Here is a 21,451-nt window from a genome sequence, read left to right on the forward strand (position 1 = left end):
TTGTTTAGCATTTTTATTTTGTTTTATTTCAGCCAAGCAGTCACTATAAATAAAAGTGGATTCCTTTGATTTTAATAATCATTAAAATCTGCCTTTTTTCTCTTGAGCCCTTTTGATTAAGCCATGATTAATGTCTTTTTATATGGACATGAGCAGCATGTATTTCTGATTAGCATGCACGTGATGTTGTGTGTTTATCCAGCGATGACGGGGAGTGAGAGCGACGGCTCTCGTCTCATTGAGCAGTATGCTCCCTGTCCGTACTGCAGCTCTGGGCCCCGAGGGTCCGACCCAATGCCTCTGTCCCGCTCCAGCCACAGCACCGTCCACTACTTCAACATGGAGGACTGCGTCCTGGCAGCCGTGGACCAGGAGCACATCACCTGCCCCAACCACCCCAAACCCGTCCCGCTACAGGAGCTGGTGCCCGAGCTCTTCATGACCGACTTCCCTTCACGGTATGAGAACATTACACTTTTAACCATCTCTTGACCTTTTTTAACATTATCACACCAGTGACGGTGTGTATAAAGTGATGGAAACCAGCTAAAGACCACAAAACAAAATCACAGATCAAATGCTCATAAATGCAGAAGTAATTCCTTTTGTTTTCCCACCAAAATGATGTCACTTCCTGGAGTGTGATGTCATAAAGGAACCAGTTTTTGTTAGTTAGCGGGATGGAGAGTGATATTGAGGACGCAGGAACAGCTTATAAATTGATTAACAGTTAGAGTAGATGTTTGTGTTAAATGTTTTGAATTTAGAAATTAAGAAAGCGCTGAAATGTGTCAGTTGCAATTAAAAAGAGAAGAAGAAAAATAAAACTGTCAAATGAATCTCATCCTACCATTTTCCATGTTATCATGGTTTTAATGTGACAAAAGCCAGCTAAAAACCACAAATCATCACAGGATCCATCAAATTCACATCTAATATTAGTGTTGTCATCTTCTGGAGGAACGACCTGTAAATGGATTCAAAATTTGACTTGTTCGATTCAAGTCTGGAAACTGGAATATTTCATAGGAAATTGTCTGGGTTTTTTTGGTAATAGAATAAAAGTAATAATATCTTTTGGTTTGCATCCATCTAGTCACGAATAAAAAGTAAAAAATGTGTATTTCATGCATTTAATACATGCATTTAATTACAGTTACTTCATAATAATATTAACCTTTTTGCATTGAATTACCAGCAAAACTATATTTATTTTTGTTTATTATTATATTACATTATAATCTATGCCTATCATCTATAAAAAAAAATATTTTATTTCAGGTTTATATCCGTTAACAGAAATGATTTATTAATTTCAGTTAGCAGTAGCATCACTGCCTGGCTTCAGATTAAAACCAGGTTCACATCACGAAACACTCGAATTAAAAGCTAAATGTGTTCATGAGCTTCATCCCAACAGCTGTGTGGCCCGGAGATGTCTTTAATTATACAGAAGGGATGAATGAGTTTGCCAATTATTTATATGATTATGCAATCAACATAATCCTCTCGGCTTGATGTCTTCTAAATGAGTGTTTCCTGTTCATATCTTCTGATATATTTTCAGCATCTCTCCTCCAGTCTTCAGTGTCACATGATCCTTCAGAAACCAGTCTGATATGATGATTTATTATCAGTGGAACAGTTGTAATAGAGTGTAAATGTTGTGTTAGAGCATGAGTCACACATGCATACAGTGTCTGAGGTCAGAGCGTGTGTGTGTGTGTGTGTGTGTGTGTGTGTGTGTGTGTTTCAGGTTGTTCCTGCTGAAGAGTGATCTGCAGTGGACTGAAGACGCAGCAGATATCCTGGGACAGGGGGGCAGCGGGACCATCATCTACAGAGCCAAATACAGAGGTCATCCGGTGGCCATCAAACGCTTCCACATCAAGAAATGCAAACAGCAGTCGCTCAGCAGCAGCACAGGTACGTCCCCCGTACTTCCTTCCAAACCTGCGTCTGTAGACTGTAGATCGTCCCGCTCGCCGTGCGCTCACATCAGGAGTCAGAGGTGAGGAGTAAGCCGTGTGTTTCTGTAAGGTCAGAGGTCAAGCGCTGTGGTTTTATTCAAGGCTCGCAGCGGGACGCACAGCGGCTCTGAGCGATGGAATTTCCTGTGAACAGAGAAACGCTAATCCTCGCCGGATTTCTCCCGGTGTGTGTCTTTCTCCGATCCAAAACCTACTGAGACGCAGACTTTAATGAGACGTATGCTGAATAATCCCCAGTAGAGAGACTTAATTCAAGAGAAAGTCTCCAAAAACATGTCTTTGTCTTTTGTCTGTTTACTGTTTATTTAACCATAATTTAAAGACACCAAGTTTGTGTGTATGTGTGTGTGTGTGTGTGTGTGTGTGTGTGTGTGTGTGTGTGTGTGTGTATATATATATATATATATATATATATATATACACACACACACATATATATATATATATATATATATATATATATATATATATATATATATATATATATATATATATATATATATATATATATATATGTGTGTGTGTGTATATATATATATATATGTGTGTGTGTATATATATATATATATATATATATATATATGCGCACTTTTGGGGAATTAAATCCATGAATTCCATACAACAGGTTGAAAAAATAAATAATAATAAATAAATGAATAAATAAATTATATATATATATATATATATATATATATATATATATATAAAATTATTTATTTATTCATTTATTTATTATTTATTTTTTCAACCTGTTGTATGGAATTCATGGATTTAATTCCCCAAAAGTGCATGCTGATAAAATACAGTAATTGCACTGTAAATGGCATTTCATAAAAAACATCTGCATTGCATTTTAGTTTTAGTGATGATAATAAAATCTGCATTTTTATTATTATTATTATTTTTTTTTTTATGTGGCTGACAATTTATTTTTCTTCACAATATAGCAAACATGATTTTTCAATATTTATACAGCATGCTTTTATAAAACGTGCCAGTCGTCTTCCTAAATCTGTGATGAGAATAAATTATGAATCTGTCGTCAACAAGAGAACGTCTCCTTGAAGTTTCAGCAAAATAATAAAGGCTGTATAGTTTGAAAGCCAAGATATTAATATTTTTTTAAATTTATTTTATTTTTATAATTTGAATTGTTATTAAATTCTCAAAAAAACAACAACAATAATAATTATTATTATTGTCTTTTTTGAGAATTCAAGAAAAGCGATACAAATAAGTAAAATCACAATTCAGAGTGTAAATATATATCATATTTAGATATAAATTCTTACATTGATTTTAATGCACAACATGCAAAGAAGTACGCCTCAGAGTCATGCAGTGAAGTATGACATGAATATGATTTATATGCAACAATTTTAAGTAACATCATATTAATACTATTCACGATAAACACATTTAACCAATTACAGAGAAATCAGAGAAAAAAGGCGATATTTTACTGAATGTAGACTTGCTATCAGCTGTTTCACCTCATGTCTCAGACTCAGATACAGTATATCCACTTCATAAAAGAAGATTAACATTACATCTCTCTAAACTATAAAGTCTGTTAGGAAGACACATCACATGTAAGAGGAAGCACATCTCTTTTCATTGTAGATCTGATTTCAGAAAACTGGCCTGAAGTAGCATCCTGGATCCCCAAAAACATGTTGAACTCCTTCAGCAGCGTTCAGACTCCTCGTGTATTATTTCAAGCTATCGTCACACATGAACCGAAGTGTTTAGGAGATGTGTGAGGCAGCGGGACACGGTCTGCAGTCGGGCTCATTAAGAGTTTACAGAGCCAGAGCAGCTCTTTAACCCTGCAGCTGTAAATCAGAGCATTTATTTCAGCTTTCCTCTTTGAGCTCACAGACTGGACTTCAGGTTTATTACAGCTCTTAATGAGATGAGAGGTCAGAATGTGTTACGCAAGACCTGATCCCTGACCGCTGCTCTTTTAACCTCACAGTTTGAGCTGACGGACACTTATTTAATTATTTAATTATTATTTAATTAATTATTATTATTATTATTATAAATACAGCGAAAAAGAACAAAGAAACACTAGGAAAAGCAATAATTGATAACACTCTAGAACAAATAAAAAATAATGAATTCACATTTATACATTTTTATACAGTTACTAATTTACTAAATAAATAAACATACTGAAATTTGTTTCATGAAATATAAAATGTAATGAAATGCATACGTTCTAGTTGGCAACAGATAAATAAAAATAAACATAAAATTTACTTTTTCATGTTTCACATGTACTCATTTAACAAATAAAGTAATAAAATATATGAAATATATTATTGTATTTTATGAAACAAAAATATAAAATGTAATGAACTGTTTATTTTTGCAAAAAAAAATATTAATTTAGCTGTAAATGCATACATACATACATTCATGCATATACACATACACACACACACACACACACATGAACTACATATGTTCATTTTGACAGCAAATAAAAAATAATTTGAAATAATAACATTTATACATTAACTTTTATTTAGCACATATATATAATTTTGCACTTTATTTATATAAAAAAATTATATATATAAATTTAATTAAAATTAATGTTTAATAAAGTCCTTTTGGGAAAACACGCACACACACACACACACACACACATATATTTATATATATATATATGATATTTTGATTGCTAAATGTCTTTATGTAAAAATAAGTCACTTGTTTGTTATTCAAAACAGTTTTGTAAATAGCATTGCAGCTCAGTAACGGCGTGTCTCTTCACAGACACCATGATGAAGCACCTGCAGTCGCTGGACGCGGCCCACAGCTTCTCAGAGTTTCGTCAGGAGGCCAGCATGCTCCACTCCCTGCAGCACCCGTGTATCGTGGCTTTGGTGGGCATCAGCATCCACCCGCTCTGCTTCGCCCTGCAGCTGGCACCGCTGGGCAGCCTCAACACCATCCTGGAGGAGCGAGCCAGAGGTGCGTCTCAAATTACAGAAGACATCGCCAAACATAGAGAGCATGCAACAATATATTATTATTTATTATATATTACTATACACCTTTATTTGAAAGTAAAATATTAATTAAATATAAAAAAAATTGGGCATATGTTTTATTGTTTATATAGTACAATGTATATGTTTTTTGGTGTGTGTATAAATAAATAAATAAATATATATATATATATATATATATATATATATATATATTTTTTTTTTTTTTTTTCATTTATTAATTAATTTCATTTATTATTATTTATTTTTTTCATTTATTAATTTAGCGATAAATACATTTGAATAGATATCAAATAAATGGCATTAAATAAATAATAAATATAAATATAATAAATACATGTGTGTACATTTTAATATTTTTTAAGTGTATTAATTTAGCTAATTAAAAAAAGAACAAAAAAATATAAGATTTAATACAATGCATATTTTACTATTGGCAACAAATAAATACACAAATGTAATATAATAGATAAATGTGTTCATTTAGCAAATACAAATAATAATAAAAGTCTATCAAATGTAATGTTGCTTATAATATTTATAACATTTAATTAATATAAATGCCACAGCTGAATATTTGTTAATGCTTAAGCAGTGCAAAATTATATAATAATTTAGAATTTAACACATACACACACATATATATATATATATATATATATATATATATATATATATATATATATATATATATATATATATATATATATATATATATAATTTTTTTTTTTTTTATTCAGCAAATAATTTAATAATCTGCTGTTCTTTAGATCTGCATCTATTTTATAACTTATTCAGAGAATATGTATTAGTTTTTGACATTAAAATGTAAGCTTTTAATTGCATCAGACTACTGAACAAACCTAAGAAGCCTTAATAGTTTTCAGAAAGCCCTCATCATTACGAGGGGTTTGTGAGAGAAACAGACTGACGTTACTGTCCGCCGTTCCTCAGGCTCTCAGTACGTGCCGCTGGGTCACATGCTCACCTTCAAAGTGGCCTATCAGATCGTCTCAGGCCTGGCGTATCTGCACAAGAAGAACATCATCTTCTGCGACCTCAAGTCTGACAACATCCTGGTGTGGTCTCTGGAGCTGGACGACTCTGTGAACGTCAAGCTGTCCGACTACGGCATCTCGCGCCAGTCCTTCCACGAGGGAGCGCTGGGGGTCGAGGGCACACCTGGGTACCAGGCTCCTGAGATCCGGCCCGGCATCGTCTACGATGAGAAGGTACAGAGAGCCCCCCAGCAGCTTTTAGTGTGACCGCACAGTCTGCTTACTGCCTCCATTCACACTGAATTCACATTTTTCTCAAGATCTAGTCTTTAAACTCCCGTCGTGGTCATTTAAAGACTGTTAACCCTTAGCTTTCACACTGACACCAGGAAGTGATGTTAATATGACCACTACATGCAAAGTACTGTTATGATGGAGACATTTTAACGTTATGCATAACTAGAAAAATAAAAGACACATTATTTATGAAATAATTTATATAAACATCACATTTCTGCTTTTAAGCTCTACAGAGCATTTTATTTTGTGTTTTATAATTGCATTTATTCATTTGACAGACACAGTTTGATGTTTCTCCTATTATTGAGCCCCATAATGCTACTCTATATACCATTATAAAATGTATTCATATTTTAAATTAGCTTTTATTTTTAAATTAAGTTTTGGTTTTAATGAGTCTATGATGCACTTTTATCATTTTTTTTTTTTTATGTATTTATAAATATTTATATTTAATTTTCACTTTATTTTTAGTGTAGTATTTAAACTTATTTATTAGATTTGATTATAGCTTTATTTTAATTACCAAAATTATGTGTAATGTTTGGCTACCATTTATGCTTATATGTTCAGTTGTCATTTATTATTTATTAATTTTGTTAGGGATTTTTTATTATTATTATTATTTTTATAATTGTAGTTTTTTCCTTAGATGTAACTTATTTTAGTTTCAATTTTAGTCTTGGTAAATTTAGTACTTCATCTTAAACCTATTTATATGAATTAGCTGCAAATTATTATTCTTTTTTTACATTTTTATCTACATTTTCTGTTTAAGTTTTTTTTCAATTACCAGAAATAACTAAAGAGTTTTGGTTGCCTTTTACAACACTGACGCTATCCAGATTTTAATTCTACTTATTTAATTCTGCATTAGGCATCAATTATTCAGGTTTTTTATATATATATATATATATATATATATATATATATATATATATATATATATATATATATATATATATATATATATATATATATATATAATATTTATTTATTTATTAGTATTTTGAAGTATTATTTTTATAGTTTTTTTTCTTAGCTGTATTTTTTATTATTATTATTATTTTTTTTTTTATATATTTTTAGTACTTCAACTTAAAAAATTTTATTTGAATTAATTGCAAGGCAGCATATCTAATTTTCATTTCATTTAAGGTTTTTAAGGTTTTATATTAGTTTTTAGCTTTATTTTAATTAACTACTATAATGGTTGTAATTATTTTAGTTAAACATGATTTGTAATAGTTTAGGTAACTACACTCTAAAAACTGCTGGGTTGAAAACAACCCAATTTGGGTTATTTTGACAACCCAGCGCTGGGTCAAAAAGGGACGAACCCAGCGCTGGGTTATTTTAACCCAACCAGTTGGGTTATCATATTTAACCCAACCTGCTGGGTTGCCATTTTTTATGGTTAAAAATGACTATATTGCAGGGTTTCAAAAACCAGAGCGGGTGTTTTTTATCACTGTATTTCAGAAGGAAAACTACTGTATTTAGAAAATGTTCGATATCATTTCGCGTGTGCTTGATAAGGCAGCGTTTGTGAGCTCAGTACCGCTCTGCAGCCGTTACCGGAGAAACCTACCTCTCCCGCTCTTAGCGCCTCCTGCTGGCAGAAAATAAACTCGCAGAGTGCAGCCATGTGGGGAAACAATGCATTTCTACGTTAAAATTAGCCCAAATTGAGCTAGGCATTAAACCTACAAATGTTGTTCATTTTAAATATCACTTTTACACACAAATAATAATTATCAAAAGGAAAATATTTATTAAAAACAAGAGAAAAGTCAAAAAGTAACATGTTAGAAGAAATGCAGAAAAGGATGGCATTAACAGCTACAGAGTTCATAAATAAAGCATTGAACATTTGATGAATATAACTTAAGATCAAATTGGACTTTGTTCAATTGTATAAAAATATACGAAAACACATACAATAAATTTACAATTAGTTAGGTTTTTTTCCAACTATTCTGGCATGACAGTACACAAATAAATCACAACATTAACTTTGACATTATAACATTTAACAGACGCGTGTGTGTGTGTGTGTGTGTGTGAAAGAATGTGAGCAGGTGTATGAATGACAGAGTGTAAACTCTTCTACTAAACAACACAGAAAAAGTGTTTAACTTTTTTTTTTTTTAACAAATGATACACTTACAGTTTGTTTCATAGTCCATTAATACAGATCATGCATCACAGTCAATTTTCATGATCTCTTTAGCATAACTGATGTTATCATGAAGAAACCCCATCAGCACAGCATGTGACATCTACATCATCCAGGGCAGTGTCCTTCTTTAAAACCAGTGCTGTTTAGGGGAAAGTTTCTCCTCTCTGACCAGGATTCATCCCAGTCACCGCCTGCTCTTCATCAGTGGCCTAAGAGAAACACATTTGAAAAAATTAAACATTTAATTAAACTATCCATTTTCAGGTAGAGGTGTATTCACATCCGTAAGGATAGGTAAATAATCGGTTTTAAAGTTTCAACACTTTGTGCGGTTGTTTAATGTCTCAGTCCACCACAGCTCTCATGAAGTCTATAATGGCAGCACTAGTGTGAGGGCAGGTGATATTGTTTGAATAAATATTGCTTTCAGAAAGCTTCTTTACTGAAACATTAAAACAGACATGACATTCACATACCTCACAATATTCACGTACATGGAGGGCTGCTCTTCAAACCGTTAGTTCACCAAATAATTAAAATGTTTATAATTTACTCTCCTCATGTTTTTCCTGACTCATACAAAATCTGCTAATTTTTTGGAAAACGTATGAATATATTTAATATTCTCTTTTTGTGTCCTCCATTGCTGGTCTGGGAAACCAGTATTTTATTTTGAACATACATGTTTGCTATCATATAATTTAAGATGTATTCATATATAAATATCAGAATTTACTTCTACAATAACTCTATATTTATGAAGCTTGAAAATACTGATCATCTAAACTATAAATGGATAACAAATATTATGAGAAAACTAAAAATATATTAATTTATGTTGTAAAGACAAACAAAAGTCTTATAGGTTTGGAATGACTTGAGGGCAAGTAAATGATTTTTTGTGTGAACTTTACCTCTAAGAGCGCAGACCAAGAATAATGACTCTCCAAATCAGACAAGACAACTCCAAAGTTGGTTTGAGTTCTGCAATAAAAAACACAGACATCAATGGTCTTAATGAAATGAGCAAGTAATCACACTGTTGTTGCATCAAAATGTGAAGTAAACTGGCAGGAGACAACAGAAAAATTTATTTTCTAAAAATAACTTACATAAAATCTCAAAGGAATGATGCTCTCCCATGTCTCTTGCATTTAACACCTACAAAAACAAAAAACAAACATTATTTTACTCTTAGTAAAAAAACAACAACTGATAACATGAAATTATGAAGTTTACTTGCCTTAAACGATCTTTCCCTCTCTTCAGAAGAAGCTGAGAAAACCACCTCCTCACACAAGCAGACTTGTGTGTCCTTAACTCCAGTTAGTTTGAGTTCTGCAAAGAGGGACATCAATGGTTTCAATAAAATATTAACATATACATATATAAAATCACACTGTTTTTGCATCAAAATGTGAAGTTAACAGGCAGGACACAACAGAAACATTAATTTTCTAAAAATAAAAATAAAAAAAAAAGTAATAATAATTTAACTTACATCAGTCTCAAAAGAATGAAGTTATCTTGTCTCTGGATTTCAACATCTAAAAAAAACACACACATTATTTTAGTCTTAGTAAAAATAAAGATAACTTGATGTTATTCTGAAGTTTACTCTCCTTAAACCGTCTGTCCCTCTCTTCAGAAGAACACCTCCTCCTCATCCTCACACAGGTCTGTGACAATGAAGACAGGAGCTGGACAAGTCTGAAATATTACATGTAAAACATACTTTTAACAGTTACCACTTCAACAGCCTCAAAATAATTATGCTAGTCTTTACTACACAATGCCGTTTCCTTTAGGAGACAAACATACATTCAGTTTAACCGCGAAAAAAAAAGACAAATTCACATGAGCGTAACCGTGACCATAACCGTCTGTTAACGCCTCAAAGAGAACAGATAATGTAAAATCTTATGTAAATATGACAAAATACATTCACAGACGTTATATTAAAAGTACATCCTCCGTTCAGTAACGTTACATGAGGCAAGACCTCCGTGTCCGAGGCGAAAACCGCGTCCGTTTTTTTATATATATATATATATATATATATATATATAAAACGTTAAGCTCCTTTGTTTCCGCCTTTCATAAAACCTTCCGCCTTTCATACAACCGGGTAAACAATAAAAGATAACTTTACATTTTGAATATTTAACGTTACTTACCATAGTCTTTCACTCACTTCTCGCTTCTATCACGCTGAGAAAATGGCGGCAGCTCGCACTGGAGACGTACGATTTTGACGTGACGTGCGTGCTCTCCTTCACGTCCGCGTCCTCAACCCACCCCGCTGGGTTAAAAAAGAGAGTTATTTTCAACCCAAACTTGGGTTAAAACATCCCAAAGTCCTATCCAACGGCCTCAACCCAGCAGTTGGGTTGAAAAAACAACCCAGCGTTTTTTAGAGTGTAGTATTTTATTGCGCTCATGTAAATAACAGCATTAGTGTCAGCTGATGAAGACTTCTGCTGGTTTTTCTGAACTGAGGCACAGGTTGAAATGACGTGTGATAATCAGTCACGTCACGGCGTCTGTCGATAGAGATGAACTTGTTTCACACCCAGAACAATTCAGTAGTGAATCTGAGAGCGCTGTGCCTTCGAGAACATTTCTGACAAGTTTTCATTGAGATTGCATGTGCATCCCTTGTCTGTCGGCATCCAGTGACTTCTGACTTTAATTTTTAATTTTTATTTTTAAAGGGACACTAAGTAGGAATTACTCCCATCTAGTGGTGAAATTGTATTTTGCATTCAAACTAATTTTGCTCTCCAGCGCCTCGCTTTTTCAAAACTGGCCACTTCAGCGTCTCTTTTGAAATCTTTATCCAGCATTAGCTCTTTCCACCTAGAAAAAGCTTCCCCGACATTAACTCTTGTTTTCTGTAATCTACGGTCACGTTTCCTTTTACGTTCTATTTTTGACTGTTTTGGCGACGATGTTTTCTTCTACTGTGGCGCAGCATATGTATGGTCCATAATAAGAATGCAATCCAGACTTTTAAACTTGCCCGTGCAGTTTCAAGCGCCTCTCACTGCTCTGCACCTGCGTTTCTGGCTCTGACCGAAAACGCGTTGTGGAAACGCGTTGGCTTAGTACTTTTTGTCCCTCTCTGCTATTATAGTTTTGCAAGATGGCGGAACTTCATGGAAGCCTCCGTCGACCTACCCGTCCCATGTATATAAAGATAATAAATTCTTCATTTACGAGGATTAGTTTAAACATTGGCATAGTTATTTGTACACCATTGAGGGCATATTTATGAATAAAAATATTGATTTTAGATAATAAAATACCTAAAAAGTTACTTATTGTCCCTTTAAACATGGGGGGGGGGTTATATTTTACAATGCAAGGAAGTATGCATTTAAATTTAATTTTTTCTGTCAAATTTTTATAATAATTTTTTATATTATATTTTTATTATATATATTATATTATATATAATTCTTATAATATATTTTGTAATGAAAAATGTTACATAAAATTTTTTTTTTTAAATTGAAATTGAAAACATCAATTACTTAAGCAAATATAATAGTGAAGATCTGTGAGGATTTTATTATTCTGTTTATTTATTTATTTTTAGTCTAACCAAATGTTGTGCAAACTAAGATGTAAAAAAAAAAAAAATATATATATATATATATATATATATGGATATATATATATATATATGGATATATATATATATATATATATATATATATATATATATATATATATATGGATATATATATATATATATATATATATATATATATATATATATATATATATATATATATATATATATATATACATATATATATATGGATATATATATATATATATATGGATATATATATATATATATATGGATATATATATATATATATATATATATATATATATATATATATATATATATATATATATATATATATATATATGGATGAATTAAAATGTATTTGGGCATTTCCTCTGCAAATATAACAAGGAAATATAGATTTCATAATATAGGAGTATTTTATTTTAATTTATCTTGTTATTTATTTATTGTTTTGTCAGACTGAATATAAAAGGTTGTGACAGTATAATTTAGATGGCCTGAATTTGTGTGTATGTGTGTATGTGTGTGTGTATGTATGTATTCCTGTGTGTGTGTGTCTCAACTACAAACTATTTCCTGTTTCTTCACATGCCTGCTCTGTGATGTCATGTCAGGCCACCCAAATTAAAGCGAAATGTGGAAATTGCCTTTTTATTTTCTTTGTGCTGGCAAAGCCAAGCATCCTAAAAATACAGATCTGGATTGATACGGCTCTCCTCAGAGCTCATGGCCATTTATAGAAATGACCCAGAAAGAGGTTTAATAGAAACATGTCTTCCAAACAATCACAGGAGTGTGTGAAGTACGATCTGCTGTGTCAGAAATCATGACTTCCTTCTTTCACTTCTCCACCTCTCCTCCTTCCTGGCCTCACATTTCACCATCCACATGAAGTCTGCGCCATATTTGCACTGCACAAAATGATCTGTATTTTTATTTGTTTTCCATTACAAATGTCCAGACATTTATCAACGTTTTACAGCAAGTGGCTCCCAGTATGAACATAATAATGGGTTAATATACAGAGAAAACGGCTAAATATGAATTGTGTTCGTTTGTGGCTGAATAAATCAACTCTGTTGGATAAAAAGTTAAATATTGCATCCATTTCTAATTGAGGAAAAAATGGGTTTCAAAAGAAAAATCACTGCAAATATCTAAACATTCACAAATCAAGATACGTTTACTTCATTTAAGTAAATGTTTATTACATTAACTAAATTCTACTAAATAACAAGATTATTTTTCTTAGCCAACTTGCATTTTTTTTGTGCAGTTTTTTTCTGTCAGAAAAAGTCAGATTAAAAAAAATCAATTTAGTCTATTAGATATCAAGTTTTGTATTCTGCATTAAAATGTATGCTTAAGTTTATGCTTAAAATAAAAAGTATGTCAGTGCAGTAAGAAAAAATTATTATTTTTCTTGTTTTAAGCATAGACTCATTTAATTTTCATGCATTTTTAAGAAAACAAGATTTTTAGTCTACGCAAGTACATTTATCTTGATTTAAGATTTTCTTTTTTGTATTTGCATATTTTCAGGCAAGGAATTGCACACACAGACGAGACCAAACCAGACGTTTATTATTGTTTTCATTCATCAGATCATGTCACAGCCAGAAAAATGGAGATCTAGTTTACTTTCTACCTTGCTCAGCAAGACGTGGAGTTGCATGCTGCAAATGTGTGACTGTTTAACAGCATTACGGTGCATTGCTCTGTGCTTCAGGTGGACATGTTCTCGTACGGCATGGTCCTGTATGAGCTGCTGTCCGGCCGCAGACCGTGCATGGGTCAGCACCAGCTTCAGATCGCTAAGAAACTGTCTAAAGGAGTCAGACCGGCGCTGGGCAGCTCAGAGGAAGTGCAGTTTCACTGTCTGCAGACGCTGATGCAGGAGTGCTGGGACACCAAACCAGAGAAGGTACAACACACACCCGTCTCCTCCTACAGACGCATTCACTACGAAAGCTATATAGCTCAAAATCAGCTCGACTGTGTCAAACCATTATTGTGTTCCTGTAGCATGAACAGTAGAGCAATGTGTTTCTGATTCCCAGGGAATGCATGAACTGAGAAAATGTGCATGATTTTTAAAAGCATCTGCTAAATGCAAAATATAAATGTCAGGACAAATGGGTTTGTTTTTACTTTGAAAAGGTCAAATTCTTAGTGTTTCAGATGGTATTTGTCATTAAAGTAAGCAACAATGCTGAAAATGTTGATGTTTATACAGAATATACACTACTGTTCAACAGACTGGGCTCAGTACTTTTTTTTTTTTTTTAAGAAATTAATATTTTTGTTTAGAATGAATGCATTCAATTGATCAAAAGTGACAGTAAAGTCAAAATCTTTAAGTAAGGATCTAAAGATTTCGGCTAAAGAGCAGCACATTATCAGTTTTCAACAAATGATAATAATAAGAAATCAGCATATTAGAATGATTTCTGAATACTGAAGACTGCAGTAAAATTCATCTTTGATCACAGGAATATATTACATTTTACAATATACTCTCATAGAAAACAGTTCTTTTAAACTGTAAAAATATGTAATTTTTTTTCTATTTTTTCTGTATTTTTGATCAAATAAATGCAGCCTTGGTGAGCAGAAGAGACATTATTAAAAAGTCTTCCCAAACCTTAACATTTGAACTGAAGTGTACAGCAGACAGAATAGTCATGTAGGCACATTCTTCCAGCAGATGTTGTGAAGTAAGGCATGTGTCTAACAGTGTCCTGTCCTCCGGTGGCTGTAGCGTCCCCTGGCCGCTCCTCTCATGAGACAGATGCAGGATCCCAGTTTCGCCTGTCTCAGGTACCTGCTCCCCTGCGAGGAACACAGCCAGCTCTTCTTGTCCCCGCTGCAGGGACACAGCGCCGTCTTCTGGGACGGCGACAAAGACGACAGGTGCGTTCTTGAGAGAGCACCATGCTTTTCCATTGCTCTGTTCCAGAAACCTAATAAGCCAACTCTCTGTCTGTTGTCTACATAGACAGCTGTCTTCTAAGGGAACTGAAATGTAAACTCAGATGACTGATGAAGTGGTTTCAACTGATTTTAATAGAGTTTGGTCTTAGCAGGTCGATGCATTAATGACTTAATACTCTACACACAAATATTGGGTAAAATAGTCAACATTTAGTAGCAGTGAGCATTCTTTACAGACGCCTTTAGTGAATCAGTTTTAAGTATATTTATAGTTCATTTACATTTACCTTACTCTAGTGTTATTTTAGTGTTTTTATACACTATTATAGTATTTATTAATATGATTTAGCTTATATTTTTACATTTTAAATTTTAGTTTTAGGGTTAGGGTTATTTATACTAGCTTAGGTTTTTTAGTACTTCAACCTAAAATAATTTTATTTCAGTTAGTTTTCAAGTCAACATTTCACATTTTTATATATATATATATATTTTTATATTTGTTTTATATTTTAGCTTTGTTGAATTTGTCAACAGATTTTAATGGCTTGTTTATTTACTCGTTTTATTTATATTTTGAATTACCATTTTTTTCAGTTATTTTATTTATTTATTTATTTGCTTTTTTTTTTTTTGCTTTTTTGAATATTTTTTTTTTTATGCTTTTTTATGTCCCTTTTTGTTTTAGTAATTTTAGTACTTCAACTTATTTGATTACAAATAATTTCCAAGGCAACATTTCAAATTTTTATAAGTAAATTTTAGCTGAATTTTTTAATACCATATCTACATACTCATTTTATTACTATTTGGAATTAATTTAAATTCAATTCTCAGTCATTTTTATTTTATTAATATTATTTTTATTTAGTTTTCAAGGCAACATTTAAATTTTTGGTGATTAATGTTATTCATTTTTTTTTTTTTTGCCTCAGTGAACAAAAGCCCGTTTGACTGGTTTTGGTTGTAGTTAACTATAACAGCACTACTGCATGTGATCTAGAGTTGGGCCTAAACAAAGCTTTAGGAACAGCATTCGTGTCATTAGTGTGCTCTCATTAAATTGCTGTCTACGTAGGCAGCTCACTAGGTTTTGGAACAGAGCCTTTTCAATAATGAGGCCGAAAGGCCAAAGAAAATGAAGTATCTCAAAGTACCAGGTTTGCACTTTACAGAAATCACCCTCGTCAGCCGGTACGAGCCCGTAATCACCTTTTCACTCCATTTCCCTCATTTAAACGCTCTCCCGTTTTTTTTCTATTTACCACCAATTTGCTCCCCTTCAGACCTCTGGCTCACTCATATAAACACCCTCATTAAAATCTTTCAGGAATCTCATTTTTCAAGCCTCCTGCAGCTGGAAACACCTGAGAATATCAGGGAATCTTAAAAATGTGATTTTCAGATCTTAGGAATTAATCAAATTATTATGTCATTCGTTATGTGTGTGACAGTTTTAGAGTTTGGGTCATAGAAATGTCTTAAAAAAAAAATTAATGAGTATACTTTTCAGTGATGCTTTAAATTGATCAAAAATCAAAAGTCATTTATGAATGAGACATTTATGTATATCATATATTTATATATTGTTGTATATATATATATAAATATTTTTTACATATGCTGTTCTTTTGAGCTTTCTGTTAATCTGAAATCCTGAAAAAAATATGCCACGGTTTCCACAAAAATATTAAGTGAAGACTGGAGTAATGATGCTAAAAATTCAGCTTTGCATCACAGAATAAAAAAGATATTTTAAAATACTGTATTGTGTTTTTGACCAAATAAATTCAGTATCTATTTGTTTGTTTGTTAATAATAATAAAAAATTGATTTTAATTTATTCTAAATTAAATCTAAATTTCAGTTAATGAAAACAAATGTTAATGACATTTATGCACTAGTTTTATAAATATTTGGAATTAGATTTTTAGATTTATTAAAAGTTTTGGTTTTCATTTGATTAGCTTTTTTTTTTACATATATTTCTATTGTGCTATTTCGTTTTATTTTCGTTTTAGTCATTTTAGAACTTCAGTCTAAACTTTTCCAGTTAATTTTCAAGGCAACATTTGTAATTTTCAAAACAATTAAAAATTTATTAATACACTAATAAAAATATTAATATTAAACACAAATTAAAAGCACATAATAATACAATTACAAACATTTTAAACTAAAATTAAAAATTTTAAACTGGGAATATAAACATAAAAGCTGATTCAAAACAAATATTTTGAATACTTTGGATAAAAGCATCTGCTTAAGGAGTAAACAAATAAACAAATAGAGTGTTCCTACATAAACACTCAACATTTTAAAACCAGATCAAATACTTTAGAGCTAAACAAACTAATAAATTATATTAATTAATTTATTAGTTTGTTTAGCTCTAAAGTATTTGATCTGGTTTTAAAATGTTGAGTGTTTATGTAGGAAGAGTTATCCTTATCTTGTAATCAGAGATATCTGGAGCAGCCATTGAAATTTATTGAAAAAAAAAAAAAAAAGAGAGAGTAGAAACTCGAAAATCCTGCTTGAACCAGTCTGAGCTGGTTTAATTTGGCCTTTCATCTTTTTGAAGCAGCTAAAGAGTGCCAAAAACCACCCTAAAACTGCCTAAAGGTTCGGACCGCGAGACCAAACGAAGCTATTCCTCTGGTCCTAACAGGTTTGAGTTGGTCTCTCCTCCTGGCCGAGCTGGGGCTAGCTGAAAAGTGCCCAAAATCAATCGTTATATTTCCTCCAGTCCGGGAGACCACCAAACCAATCTGGGCTGGTTAAACGTTTTATCTTTTCTGCAGGGAAGCAAACAAGACATCAAAACATTGGCACGAAGCAGGCAGTAAAAGCTCCATGTGGGTTTTTATGATCTAATGACCCCCTTGATCCAGTAATACCCTGTCAATTATATTTGCACCAATCGCTTTATCATCACAGCCTTTATTCGTCAAGGTTTGACGTTGCCAATTATATTATCGCGGCTTCGTAAGCAAAAAGGGAAAAAAAGGAGAACCCAGTAAACCGCTTGCTAGGGTATTTGGATCAGAAGCGTGTGTAGTTGAATCACAGGGGTGCGTTTGTGACCGATTGAATCATTGGTGTGCTCTGTCACAGCGCACCGTCAGATAAATGACTCCTCTGATCCAGTAATGAATCACTGTTCAGCAAATCAATTAGAAGAATACATAAACCTGAGCCCTACTCCTGCATAACAGCGTAATGTATGATAAATGCTAAGATTAAAGACTCTTCATAAATCATGTGCAGATCTGAAATCATTTGGGTTTGTACGACATACTGTGTTGGTACAAAAGAACAGAACAGCAAGGCTTTTGTTGTGTGCATTAATTTAATTATTACTGTTAAATACCAAGACATTTAAAAGGAATATTTCCTGGCTTTGCTAATATCTTTGAAAGTTGTTGTTTTGACTCTTTTGTGAGTAAACCAGCCAGAACACCCTCGCCAGTGTTATATTTATGTACTACTTTTTATATATATATATTTACATTTACATTTATTCATTAAGCAGATGCTTTTATCCAAAGTATTCAAAATATTTGTTTTGAATCAGCTTTTATGTTTATATTCCCAGTTTAAAATTTTTAATTTTAGTTTAAAATGTTTGTAATTGTGATATTATGTGCTTTTAATTTGTGTTTAATATTAATATTTTTATTAGTGTATTAATATATTTTGGTAGTTTTCATTTTGCATATATATTATTTGTATAATAATATATTTAGTTTAACAAAGTTTTTAATTGTTTTATTTTAGCCCTGAGAAAAGCACCACTCACAGTTATTACTCACAATATTTATTAAATCAATTGTTTGTTGGTTTATTATTAATTTCTAAAATAATTAATAATACATTTATTTTTATTTTGGTTCTATGAGCGGTGTTATTTTATAATTTATTTTATTTTATTTTGATATCCATCCATCCATTAATATATATATACACACACACAGTTTGGGTTTGTCATTTAAGTGTTAGTTGCCAATGCAATATTTCTCATTTTAGTCTAATGTTTTATTTTATTATTCATCTTGATTTCAGCTAACATAAATGTTTTAATAGTTTTAATTTTAGATAACAGTAGTAACCCCAAGAAAAAGCACCATTCACATTTGCTTCTCAATTTATTGATTTATTTATTCTTATGTTACAATTTAGGTATCGTTTATTTCAGTCTTAGCCTTTATTTCTCTTGTAATTTTCCAAATGTGGATTTCATAACTGCTGTGTCCCAAAGACACATTCACGTTTCTCTCTGTGTGTGTGTGTGTGTGTGTGTCCTACAGGAATTACACGGTGGTAAACTTGGCCAAGGGGCAGGTGGAGGTGAATCGGATGCCTTGCCCAGGAACACGTCTGAGCTGCCAAATGAAGATGGAGAACAGCCTGTGGACGGCCACTGAGGTGCGTTCAGCTGTCAGTCGCAGCACTGGTTCAGCAGCGCACGATCTTTAGGAAACAGCACTAATCAATAGGAGATTGTTGTAATTGTTGTTATGCTTGTTGCACAAGACTTGTGTGTCATTTATCCACCGTTGGCAGAACAGCAGAAATAATGATGATTTTCAGACAGGTTTCCTGAACAAACTGATGTTTCTTCCCTAAACTCACACCATTAGTTGAGACGGTCCTGATTCTGATGCCTCTGGATCCAAATTTTACTCATTTTAAGTGATGCTTTAATGGGGTTTAATGTTTAATGTGTTTTTTTATGCAGTTAAATGCGCTTAGTGTCAAGAATGCATTAAATTGATCAAAAATGACAGTAAAAGGTTTATAATGTATCTGAAGGTTTCTACTTCAAATAAACACTGATTTTTTATTAATCTAAAAATCCTGAAAAAAATATTGCACCAGTTTTCACAAAATAATATTAAGTGTTTTCAACATTGATAATAAATGTTTCTGGAGCCATAAATCAGCATATCAGAATGATTTCTGAAGGATCATGTGATGCTGAAATTTCAGCTTTGATCACAGGAATAAATTACATTTTACAATATATCAAAAAAAGAAAAGTTATTTTTAAATGGTAAAAATATTTCACAATAATACCTGTATTTTTGATCAAATAAATGCAGCCTTGATGAGCAAAAGGTACTTCATTCAAAAACATTTAAAAAATCCCAAACTAGGAACAGTGGTGTACTGAAACATAGAGCACAGAATAACTGTGTACTTCAACATCAGATCAATTGATGCAGATCACCTTTAAAATATTGTAAAGGATACACATTTTGTCATTTTTAGTCTGGTTCATGTTGTCTTGTTTTGTTCCAACCATTAAAGTGTAAGAATTATATTGCAATCCCCATCTTTACACACAAACCACCCGAAGTAGTGCATATACCAAGAAAAGATGCATGCTTTTTAATGCACAGAATGAAAGGGTGTGCAAATGCTTTATTCAGTGAACTTCTGATGGAGCTGAACATCCTGAAATTCACTTGTCCCGATAAGAAGTGAACAAAAATGGTTCTGAATACGGTCTATTTCTCGAGTCCCAACCCTCTTTGTGAGTGAACACAGCAGATGAATGGAGATGTTTATCTTGATACCTTGTTGCTGTTTCTGCAGGAACAGGAAGTCTTTATCTACAGCCTGAAAGAGATGTGTCCCTTGAGTCACCCGCAGAAACTGCTCTCCTGTCCGGCTGTGGTCACCTGTCTCTTTTTACTGCCCGCCAGGAAAGAGGTCAGTGCCCCGGCGTGCAGTCATTGTCATGTGAACTATGCTTATGCTGATCCTGTTCTTGCATGGGTTGTTTTTCTCTCTTGCTTTGGATATACAATGTAAAAACTAAATATAACAAAGGAATCATCTCAAATAGTTCCTCACAAAAATGTCATTTGCTAAAAATGTTCTCACCCTCAAACCATCCAAGATTTTTACATGGGAGCAGATTTTTGGAGAAATGTAGCATTGCATCACTTGTTCACCAGTGAGTGGATCCACTGCAGTGAATGGGTGCCGTCAGAACGAGAGTCCAAGCAGCTGATAAAAACATCACAATAATCCACACCATCAATTAATGTCTTATGAAAAGCTGGATGTTTTTAAGAAATAATTCCATCATAACGGTGTTAAAACAACTTTAAACTGTTGTTTCCAATCAAAATATGAGTCCATAATACACAATAATGCTTCCTCCAGTGAAAAACGTCCATCCCCTGTTGTCTCTCACTTCAAAAACTAGCCACATTTTTGTTTAGAGCCGTTTTGGACTGTTTCTGCATGTAAACGCTGTTTGATCTTTGCAGTTTTCTCCCCTGATTCAGACTTTTCACTGGAGAGGACAATTTTATGAAATAGATTAGCAATGGTTTGAAGTTAAAAACATCTTAATGATGGATTTGTTTCTTACAAACATGCAGCTTTTCCTTTCACAAGATGTT

The 21,451-nt window shown here is 32.5% G+C and overlaps 1 protein-coding gene across 4 annotated transcripts in view; it reads left to right on the top strand.

The window, feature by feature from the left end:
• LOC113051913 (leucine-rich repeat serine/threonine-protein kinase 1-like) overlaps positions 1–21,451 on the top strand; it is a 79,929-nt gene that overhangs the window by 48,493 nt on the left and 9,985 nt on the right. For all 4 annotated transcript variants that reach the window (XM_026216093.1, XM_026216090.1, XM_026216092.1 and 1 more), the window contains 8 exons: positions 203–458; positions 1,757–1,926; positions 4,779–4,976; positions 5,969–6,246; positions 13,828–14,022; positions 14,860–15,011; positions 19,343–19,460; positions 20,634–20,750. In XM_026216093.1, coding sequence (XP_026071878.1) covers positions 203–458; positions 1,757–1,926; positions 4,779–4,976; positions 5,969–6,246; positions 13,828–14,022; positions 14,860–15,011; positions 19,343–19,460; positions 20,634–20,750 — 1,484 coding nt within the window. The remainder of the gene's footprint in view (positions 1–202; positions 459–1,756; positions 1,927–4,778; positions 4,977–5,968; positions 6,247–13,827; positions 14,023–14,859; positions 15,012–19,342; positions 19,461–20,633; positions 20,751–21,451) is intronic.

The sequence above is a fragment of the Carassius auratus genome, chromosome 32, assembly GCF_003368295.1.
Source record: "Carassius auratus strain Wakin chromosome 32, ASM336829v1, whole genome shotgun sequence".
NCBI lineage: Eukaryota > Metazoa > Chordata > Actinopteri > Cypriniformes > Cyprinidae > Carassius > Carassius auratus.